General features: G+C 46.2%; 1 protein-coding gene across 4 annotated transcripts in view; it reads right to left on the bottom strand.

Annotated features, from left to right (window-relative positions):
- The window catches only part of LOC310711506 (neural-cadherin-like), a 105922-nt gene that overhangs the window by 69330 nt on the left and 25148 nt on the right, over positions 1-11444 (bottom strand). For all 4 annotated transcript variants that reach the window (XR_014528511.1, XM_083513384.1, XM_083513385.1 and 1 more), the window contains exon 2: positions 1218-1415. Coding sequence is in view for 3 of the 4 variants with exons in the window: in XM_083513384.1 (XP_083369510.1) it covers positions 1218-1415 (198 nt within the window). In the remaining variant the exon portion in view is untranslated. The remainder of the gene's footprint in view (positions 1-1217; positions 1416-11444) is intronic.

Here is an 11444-nt window from a genome sequence, read left to right as displayed (position 1 = left end):
CACTCCCTCTCCTGCAGGCTTAAACAAAGTCCCCCCCCCCCTTTTCTCCTGCTTCCAAGGGGGTTTTAGTGGTTATAAATGAAGGAAATGTAGACTTTTTTAACGACTTTCCAGGCTTTAGCTTACAAGGTTTTTGAACAGATTCATGTTTTGAAGTGGGTAACTGGTTTAACATTAAGCCTCACCCATGCTTTCAATCTGTTGGGGGTGGAGCTCCTTTGGGAGGAAGGGGCTGGATAGGGACATATAACCACAGGAGCTATCTCCACCTCTTAGCTGCAAATGTCCGCTTGAACATTCTGACATAACCAGGAACTCGGGGTGGAAGGGGAGGAGAAATCAAGTTTCTTAAGAGCTCATAAGTGGCTCCTGGTTAGTTCAAGGAGGTAGACGGGAGTCAGCAGCAGATGGCATGGTAAGGCAAAGGCTGACATCCCAACAGATGAGTCATGGCTTCCTTCCAGAAGGGGTGAGGTGGCAGCAAGGCCAGTGGGTCCAAATGTTCCTGCTGAGCCAATCTGCTGGGGTCCTTCCCAGAGAAGCTTGAGATGCATTTAACTACAGGTGAAACAGGTTGCACCTGGGACCTTCTGGACGCAAAGCATGTACTCTCCAACTGACCTACAGCCCCTCCCTCTCATTCACCCCTTTGGGTGAACAAGACTCCCTGAAGTTCAGTCTGCCCTCAACCAGCCCACCAGCTGCCTGCATCCTTACTAACAATTAGTCTTGGTCAGGTTTCCTCAACCTCGGCCCTCCCAATGTTTTTGGCCTACAACTCCCATGAACCCTAGCTAGCAGGACCAGTGGTCAGGGATGATGGGAATTGTAGTCTCAAAACATCTGGAGGGCCGAGGTTGAGGAAGCCTGGCCTTGGGGGTGGCAGTGACTGTCAGCTTCCTCTTTCTCCTCTTAGTGTTGCCTTTGTAGAACTCAGCAGGAAAGTGGGGAATACGGGGCTTCCTGTTGCATCTGCCTGTCTTTGTCTCTGGCGCCACCTGCTGTTGGCCTCCCTGCTTTTTACCCTTCTGGTCCCAATCGGCACCAGTCTCCACTGTCTTTAAATAATAGTTAATTTGACCAGTTTTGATCAGAATGGTGTTGTAGAAATAAATACCAAAAAAGCCCCACCAAGTACAGAGTGAGACAGGAAGGGGGGTAGAATACACAAATCCACACAGAAACACTCCACCTGTGCTTTTAGAAGCTGCGTTTACCTTCTACCAGAAAATATTCGACGGCTCCATTTTCATCTTCATCTTGATCCTTAGCCAAGAGCTTGTACACTTTTGTGCCTGCTGCAGCTTTAGGGGAAACAGTTGCTAGGTAAGGGAAAGGCTCCATGACCCATTCAGGGACATTGTCATTTACATCTGTCACTGTGAGGTCCAAATGCACCAGGTACCAATTCTTTCCTGTTGGTTAAGAGGGGAAAGTGTGTTAGCATGAATGGACTTTTCAAGGCAACAATAGTAGTGCTGTGAGGTTTTTGGGGAAAATGGGGGGAAGTAGGCTGCATGCCAAGACCCTTCTAACCCCTGGATCCAGCAAGTGTTTAAATATAAGCCAGGCTAGCTTCCTGAGCGGGTGATCACCTGAGTGATGGTCCATTAGGTGGAACAAAGGAATTGGCTTGAGACTGGGAAATGGGTGGGACCCCTTAGGCAGAAGGACAAATCCTGAGCTGAAAATTGCAGTGATACGAGTCAAAAGAAAAGCAGCAAGCTGGAGAGAGAATCAGACCAATGCTTGGTTTCTGTCTGAATCCAAGGCTAAAGCTCTCTCTTTTGCAGTTTTCACATCTCTTCACATGTAGGTCACCTATCAAAGCATATACCATATTTTTCACTTGTTTGGTTAGCTTGTGTGACCTAACAACTGTTCAGTCAACTTTAGATAGTTTCCTGCCATCTGTGCACAAGAAACTCATACCCTCTAATATTCCTCAGATCAAAATAGGGACTTTGCTCACTTACCCACAACTGACCCTCTTCAACCCCACATTTTTTGTGTGTTTCCTCCCCCCTCAAGCATTTCCTGTCAGAAGAAGAGTGCGCGCCACCAGTACCACAACAACGGGACATAGCACACACACAAACCCCACCATCCTGAAAAATCTCCTTAATCCCAATTTTATTTTATTTTCTTCTTTGGGAGCTTTATAAAAAGAAAAACACACACACCAATACAGTCATACCTCGGGTTACAGACGCTTCAGGTTGTGTGTTTTCCGGTTACAGACGCACCAAAACCTGGAAGTACCGGAATGGGTTACTTCCAGGTTTCACCGCTTGCGCATGTGCAGAACTACTAAGTCATGCTTTGCACATGCACAGAAGCACCGAATCGCAACCTGCGCCTGCGCCTGCGCAGACACGGCGCTGCAGGTTGCAGATACTGCACGTTGCGAACGTGCCTACCGCACAGATCACTTTCGCAACCTGAGCGTCCACTGTAAATGAATTTTAGAAAAAGATGAGATTAGACCCAGAACCACAAAGCCCATTTCCTTTGCACTTTGCTACTGCCTGGCATCCACCAAGAGCCTTTAAGAGCAGCAGAAGCTGCTGACTCTTTTCCCGCTCACTCTGATCTCTGTGGTGTCTCCGCACTTGCGCGAAGAATTCGTGGCAGTTTCTGCCGCTGCTGTGGAGATGGCCAAAACTGGGCTGGTGTACATCGTAAAGGAATTCTGGGTGATTACGGCTGGTGTGTGGAGCACTGCGGTGTGTGGAAATGCCCATTTGTGCCCTAATGTCTCAATTGGCCCTCGAGTTGAACAGAGTTGAACAGAGAACTGCTAAAACGGCCTCCGCATCTGTTGCCATTTTGAATTATTTCTCAGCGTGCTTGAAGTCTGCCGTTGCAGGAAACATTCGAAATCTGGGGGCGTGATCGCTGCTGCTGCGTTCTGGACAAATGGCGTGTAATTGCAAGCATCCTATACAGAAAGAAGCACATTCTTGGTGCGCTAAAAAGAACACCCCGCTCCCTCATACGGAGTGCTCTAAATATAAACCTTTGTCACATACCCTTTTATCTTGTAAACAGTATAATCTTCTTGTGGTACTCTTAATATCCCTGAAGCACCTCTAGGGCAAGCAGTATAATACACTTGCTTTCCTTCTCAACTACCTCCCTGCTGCCGTGGGGGGGGGGTGAAAAAGAACCTTATGTGGCTGGGAAGTGTATTTTTTACTTCAAATATAGGAGTTTTACCCTTTACAGTAGATTTCCAGTGATACCATTAGAGTAGGACTTTGGAGAGGGTCCAAAAAAATAACAGGGCATTTTGAAGTGCAGTTAACACATAACCATCTAAAAGGGTTATGTGCACTGACAGCCAGTGTGGTGTAGTGGTTAGTGGGAGTCCCCACTCAGCCAAGAAGCTCACTGGGTGACCTTGGGCCAGCCCCTGTCTCTCAGCCTAACCTACTTCGCAGGGTTGTTGTGACGACAAAATGGAGAGAGGGGAAACCATGTACGCCACCTTGAGCCCTATGGGAGAAATGCAACAGGTGTAACAAATGAAGAGACGGGACCATGGAATCCAAAGTCTAAAACTAATTTCACCCGCTGAATATCTCTTGTTTGTCTTTCTGTTTATCCGTCAGGGATCTGTACAATGCGTCACATGGTAAGAGGTCTGTCGGGATGTCTCACGACAAGGTAGCAAGTTTAGCATGTACTATCGTAATCTGATGTCTATAAACAACCAGTAAGTGGATTCCGGTTAGGAAAATTCCCTGGCGCAGTGATTAACTATGCCAAGTTTCTTAGTATAGACTCCAAAGCATTAACCTTTTATAACCCTTAAGTACTTTCTGTCCTTTCTAAAAATAAGAGTGGGATCCTCAACCACCCACCACCCCACACCAGCATCCACAGAGCTGAGCAAGGTTATGTCCATTGCACCACAATGAACCTGGCTTTTTACAAGTGTGAAGGTTAATAATAATAATAATTTATTATATCTACCCCGCCCTTCTGGCTGGGTTTCCCCAGCCACTCTGGGCAGCTTCCAACAGAATATTAAAATACAATAATCTATTAAACATTAAAAGCTTTCCTAAACAGGGCTGCCTTCAGATGTCTTCTAAAAGTCTGGTAGTTGTTCTTCTCTTTGACATCTGATGGGAGGGCGTTCCACGGGGGGGGGGGTGCCACTACCAAGAAGGCCCTCTGCCTGGTTCCCTGTAACTTGGCTTCTCGCAGCGAGAGAACCACCAGAAGGCCTTCAGCACTGGACCACGATGGGGGTGGAGACGCTCCTTCAGGTATACTGAAGGTTAAACTTTGTTCAGACCGCAAAATCCTTTTTGATAATTTTCCGTGCGGATTTGGGGGCCCATAAGTAAGCAGAGAGATGCAAGACGCAGAGGGCGGGGGAGACAGCTTACAAAAAAAACTAGTACAAAGTTGGTCCAGCCATGCAAGAAAGCTGCATCCACTTTTGCACCACTCCACTCCTATGCAAGTGTGAATTTTGCTCCTGCAGCTCATGAATCCTGACAAGACAGAAGTACTGTTTTTGGGGGACAGGAGGCGGGCTGGTGTGGAGGACTCCCTGGTCCTGAATAGGGTAACTGTGCCCCTGAAGGACCAGGTGCGTAGCCTGGGAGTCATTTTGGACTCACAGCTGTCCATGGAGGCGCAGGTCAATTCTGTATCCAGGGCAGCTGTCTACCAACTCCACCTGGTACGCAGGCTGAGACCCTACCTGCCCGCGGACTGTCTCGCCAGAGTGGTGCATGCTCTAGTTATCTCCCGCTTGGACTACTGCAATGCGCTCTACGTGGGGCTACCTTTGAAGGTGACTCGGAAACTACAGCTAATCCAGAATGCGGCAGCTAGACTGGTGACTGGGGGCGGCCGCCGAGACCACACAACACCGGCCTTGAAAGACCTACATTGGCTCCCAGTACATTTCTGAGCACAATTCAAAGTGATGGTGTTGACCTTTAAAGCCCTAAACGGCTTCGACCCAGTATACCTGAAGGAGCGTCTCCACCCCCATCGTTCTGTCCGGACGCTGAGGTCCAGCGCTGAGGGCCTTCTGGCGGTTCCCTCATTGCGAGAAGCAAAGCTACAGGGAACCAGGCAGAGGGCCTTTTTTGTAGTGGCGCCTGCCCTGTGGAACGCCCTCCCATCAGATGTCAAAATGATAAACAACTACCTGACATTCAGAAGACATCTTAAGGCAGTCCTGTTCAGGGAAGTTTTCAATGTATGATATTTTAGTGTTTTTTGGTTTCTATGGAAGCCGCCCAGAGTGGCTGGGGAAACCCAGCCAGATGGGCGGGGTACAAATAATAAATTATTATTATTATTATTATTATTATTATTATTATTATTATTATTAGCAGAGGCAGCCCATGTGGTTTCTTCCTGATGTTTTGGACTACAACTCCCATCGTCCCTGGCTGCTGGCTATGCTGTCTGGGGCGAAGGGCATTCTACATTGGCTATTGCTGTCCGACACACTCAGCAGAAGCTGCAATGTGATGGACAGGACTGCGTAGAAGAAGCCAACGACCCATGGGGGGGGCAGGGAAAGCATGGGGTGGGCGTTTGAAATTAAGATCCCCATCCCACCACCACTTCAAATGCTTTCAAGCAATTTTTTAGTCCGCTGGAGGATGTTTTGAAGCTCAGTCAAATGCAGTGTGGAGCTGGGGTTTTTGAAGCATGTTTTAAAATTGGTGAAAACCACAGGAGGGGGAGACTGTTCTAGTGCTCTGATCCTGCTAACAGGTTTCCCCAAAGGCATCTGGTTGGCCACTGTGAGAACAGGATGGGCAATTGGTCTGATCCAGCAGACCTCTTCTTACCTTCTTAAGATGGTTTAACAAAATTGATGGGATGGCATCACCATCACAGGCCCAATTCACATTGCTGTTTTGGACGTTTAAAGGCTTTCATATGTTGTTGGACTAGTGTGCTTGAAGAACCCCATCTCTTACCCATACATTAAGATCTTCAGTTGAGGGCCTCCATCTGAGGTGAACCCAGGTTGTTATTTACCAAGTCTGTGTAAATAAATACTATTTTATCTGCATTTACCTTGGCGTTAATTGCTAATTCCCTCCCTATAAGCAAGAGTGTACTGGCACTGATTAATTGGCAAGAAATATAGAGGGCAATCATCATTCTGGCAAACTTTCTGCAGATCAAGCTCAAAACCTCTTCTCCATGAATACATGTGTAAATAAGAAGAAAGGAAATCCTGGGAGCCTTCTCAGTGACAGCCCAGATGTGGAATGCACTACCCAGAAAGGTTCAGCTTCATGGTCCTTTTTTAAAAATAAAATCCCTAGGTTTTTTTTAGATGCATTTTGAAGACTGCTGTTTTATTCTGCTTTTACAATTGTGTGACTCTCTCCCCCTTTTCTGTTGTTTTTACATTTTAGTCTTTTTGTAAACCATCCTGGGAATATGATTGAAGGGCGGGCATGAAAACATTTATAAATTAATAAATAGCCTCTCCATTGATTTCAGCAGAGAACGTGCTGAGGAGGTGGCCTCATGCCTGAAAAGGGCCGGTGGGCAGCAGCAAAACATCAGCCTACCAGAGAAAATCCTCTTGCCCCCTGTTTTTCTCCTGAAATCAATGGACACCAAAGACCCCTTCAGGAATTACATACTTATTAAGCAAACACTTGTGGGGGTGAGGACGGTTGTGTAAGCTCCAGCCTCTATCAAACCCCACCACCACCCCCGCTTGCACATTTTAAAAACTTGGTGCGGGAGGGTTCTGACATGTATAGGTAGCCTTCGTGAGCACAGGAGAGGGCTCTGCCACTTCAAAAAGTCACCCCCTAATTCACAGAAGACAGCAACAGGGACTGGAGCTATTTATGCATTTATTATTATTATTATTATTATTATTATTATTATTATTATTATTATTATTATTATTATTAATGCATTTAATTTATACCCCACCCTTCCTCCCGATGGAGACCAGAGCAGCAGACAGATACACAGTTTAAAAACAAGAACATTCTGAAAGAGTTAGAACATTCTAAAAGCAATGACAACTAAAAACAGTCTTCCATCCAGTGATCTTGGGGCTGCCAGGAACAGTCTTCTTCAGCCCCCAAATGCCAGGGTAAAGAAAAATGTTTTCAATTTTTTCCTGAAAGTTAATAATGTTGGGGACAGGCACATCACACTAGGGCAGGGATTCTACAAAACAGGGGAACCACCACTGAGAAGACCCTGTCCTGGGTCAGCGCTAACTGGGTAGCCCCTGGGGGTGGCCCCACCACCACCAAGGTCTCACCTATTAGTGAGGGTCCACTGTGGTTGGTACTGAGGAAGGCACTTGTTCAGGTATTTGGGTCCCAAGCCATTTAGGGCTTGATATGCTAGCACCTATACCTTTAATTGGGCCTGGCAGTTCACTGGCAGCCAGTGCAGGGCTTTCAGGACCAGTGGCACAAGGTCCCTTCACGCTGCCCCTCTTAGCAACCTAGTAAATGCACTCTGCACTAGCTGCAGCCACTGGACTGTCTTCAAGGGCAGCCCCGTATAGAGCACATTACAATAGTCCAGGCAAAAAAATTATCTAGAGCATGGACAATTGAGGCCAGGCTATCTGGGTCCAGAAATGGCCTCAGCTAGCCCCCTTGTCCTCACTGCCTCCCTCGTATGTTTACTTAACTTGCCTCCATTAGTTTCAATAAGCAGATTGCAAACTGTGCACAGAGGGGAACAAATTATCAAGGATTTGCGAGCAATTTGGAGGGTGGGGAAGTGTCTGCAAAGCTCCTCAAGGTCTTGCAAGCTTTTCACAGAGCTTGCTCCCAAATCCCTGGCAGTTTTCAAAGTGAATGGACAAGGTTGTTCTCCTGTTCCTAACACACAATTTGCTGGCCTGTAAATCTGCGCTTTTAAATTGGCCGACAGGATCCAGAGCAGGCCATCCCGGCCCTCGTAAACCGAGGCACAATCACACTACACTCTTAAACCTGCTTATTTATTGGAATTGTTTATATATCCAACCTTTCAGGATACAGCTTTCTTCCAAGGCAGCTTGCAAGAAACATTACACTACATTTAAGACCACAACAAAGCATTATAACAAATATATAAATAAAATATTAAAGTACCAAAGAAAAGGTTATCAATACCTTTCCCACAGGGCTGTTTTGGTAGCATGGCTGGAGAAAATTACAGCGCCCAAAATTCTTTGGCTGGGGTGCTTTAAATGTATGGTGTGTATGGAACTCCTCCCACTCTCCCCTATGTGGCAATGCTGAAGTGAGAAGCCTTTTAAAGAAGATCACGCCAGATGGGTGCAGGATATGAACACCCTTCACAGATTTGCAGATGTGCAGCTCTTTAATGAGATATGGTGTTACATCTGCCCATTTTATTGCACAAAAATTATCTTCGATTGCATCAGTTGGAATGGGAAAATTGGGATATTGAAACTATGTATGTAAACATGTAGATAAAAAGGTAAAGGACTCCTGGATGGTTAAGTCCAGTCAAAGGCGACTTGGGGTTGCGGCGCTCATCTTGCTTTCAGGCTGAGGGAGCAGGCATTTGTCCACAGACAGCTTTCCAGGTCATGTGGCTAGCATGACTAAACTGCTTCTGGCATGACGGGACACCATGACAGAAACCAGAGTGCACGGAAACACCGTTTACCTTCCCACCACAGCAGTACCTATTTATCTACTTGCACTGGCGTGCTTTAGAACTGATAGGTTAGCAGAAGCTGGGACAGAGCAATGGGAGCTCACCACATTGTGTTTAGACCACAGCACCACCTGCATCCCTACACGAACATGTAGAACACACTAGCTAGAGACTCCTCAGTTGGATGGCCCCTGCACCTAGAAAAGACTACGGCCACTTGCAAATCCAGCCCCACTTCCCACAAACTATAACGGTGACGTCTCTGACTTCCTCCTGCACCACCCGCCACAGTTAAAAGAGTTGCAGCGCAGAGATTTAGACAGGGCTGCACATTTCTGTGCCGTGGCCTACAAACACGACCAGACAAGTTGTGGAAACAAATCTCACAGCGCCCGGCAAAGCATAAGCCGACAAGGGCTTGCCAGAGGACTGAGGAAGCGATGAAGGGACTGACACGGACAATAATGTATAATGCATGCAGGCGAGGGCATGTGGAGGGATTTCCAAGCCACCCTTGCAGGGGAGAGAGGCTGCCTTACATTAAGCAGCACCAGCAGCTGTTCTGAAGGGTGTTCTTCATTCATGCTGGTTAATTCAATCTGTGCTCTCAAATAATTAAAGCTCTTTTTTTAAAAAAAAAGAGAACTGCAGAAATGTTTTATATTTGTTGTTAGCCGCCCTGAGCCCGGTTTTTAAACTGAGAAGGGCAGGGTATAAATAAATTATTATTATTATTATTATTATTATTATTATTATTATTATTAATCCTGCAGGACATCTGAGTGTGTGTGCAAAACTGCCCACTATATGAGATATAAAGGTGGAAAGCAGAATGCTGACTTAGAACTACCCAGCAAACCATGTCCAAATTAAATTAATGATTTGGTTATTTGGTTAATTGGAACCAACAATTGAAAGAATGATCCTCCTCTCCGCACACAGGGGTCTGAAGCTGAAAGACAGAAAATGTACCCTGCTTGCAGTCCCAAAGCATCTAACAGGAGAATGCCTTCTGCTCACTTTCTCCAAGATCTGGGAAGAGCTTCCTTTGGCCCTCCTTGTATCACATCACTACTGTTGTGAGCTCTGGCCTTCCGCCAAAGTCCACATCATTTTACTTGGGGCAGGGGAGGGAAGGAGTGGCCAGCATCCATTCCACACTGGGGTTCTTAAGCCAGCCCTGATATGCATAAACCATGTTGATATTGGGTGTGTGTGTGTGTGTGGAAAGACATGCACAAGAGTAGCAAGGGAGAGAGTAGCAGCTAGAAGTCTTGTTGGTATAAAGGATCCTACAAACACAACCAGACAAGTTGTGGAAACAAATCTCACAGCGCCCGGCAAAGCATAAGCAATATGTAATAAGCGTTAAACGGGGGGGGGGGTGGAAATGTACCCAAACGTTATATATTGCCGTTGATCTGAACACACAATTTCCCTCTTGAAAACCCTACTCTCACTTCCTGTCTCCTTTTGGGCTCAGCACACACTCCTCATTCTCACCTTCAAAGCCATCCGCAGCCTTGTTACACACACACACACACACACACACACACACACACACACACACAACTTGTATCCCAATGCAGAGAGGAACATCAGAAGCTGCTTCATGTCATTTCTATCACATACTACCTGGTCCTTTTATCTTTTTTTGTTTTGATTTCATGTGTTTCTGTCTTGTTTTGCATTTAAATCCTGTTTATAATTTATTACTGTAAGTTACTCGTGGAAACAAAGAATCACAAAGTTGGGAGGTTACCTCCAAGGGTCATCTAGTTCAGCCCCTTGCAATGCAGGAGTCTCAACGAAATAATCCCTGGCAGATGCTCATCCAACCATTGCTTAAAAACCTCCAACGAAGGAAAGTAGTCCATTCCCCCATCCAACAGCTCTTACTGTCAGTTCTTCCTAGGGAACTTTATGTTACGGGGCAGAATACAAAGTTCATTAATGAACAGATTAAATAAACTGGAGGTGCCTGGGATTGAATTTCCATCCTTCCATCCACGCAAAGCAGGTGCTCTACCACTGTTCATGGCCTTGCCTTATTCAGCTCCACCACCCAAAGGTCTCCACTTCCTTCAAACAGCTCCACTCTTCCTCATTTCTCCTTTTGCCAAGAACTGCATCCCACAACACCTGTGTGATGCCATCTCACTCCTTCACTTTCTCCATTTCTCATATTTTTGAAGATGTGCAAACTTAGCTTCCATAACATCCTCCAAATTCCCCCAATATCTGGTGCCCTTTGGATGTGGTTTGACTACAACTCTCATTAACCCTGCTCACTGGTTGAGGCTGATGGGAGTTGTGGTCCAGAACATCTGGCACCAGGTTGGGGATGACTGCCCTAATCTAACTAAACCGAAGTACATGCATATGAAATAAATTTGCATTTTACTTCTGTTTTCTCTGGCCACCATCTCCTTTGGCTCCCTCCGTTGTGTTGATTCATATGTAAGCAAACAGAGGGAAAGGCCTCTCCTCTTTGACATTATGCAGTGCTGGTGCTCTAACAGCAAAACAAAACAAAAAAAAAACTTTAATAAAAGCAGTAGTAGCAATAATACTAGCCATGGAGATCACACTGCTGGTTCCACAAACACCTTCTGTTGTGGTTCGAGGACCCGATCCCCGCATAGTGGAATGAAAACACAAGGACACGTGATATAAGGTTAATGGGCAAGAACTTTATTGATTACAGCAAGTGAAAAGGTATTGGCTTAGGCATTGGATTACGTCAGCTGACTCCACCCCCTCAGAGAGGGGTGAGTCTAAAACAGGGGGGTTTA

This window comes from Podarcis liolepis, assembly GCF_965112155.1.
Source record: "Podarcis liolepis genome assembly, chromosome: 7".
In the NCBI taxonomy this organism is placed as follows: domain Eukaryota; kingdom Metazoa; phylum Chordata; class Lepidosauria; order Squamata; family Lacertidae; genus Podarcis; species Podarcis liolepis.
This window is presented reverse-complemented; position numbering and strand designations above follow the sequence as displayed.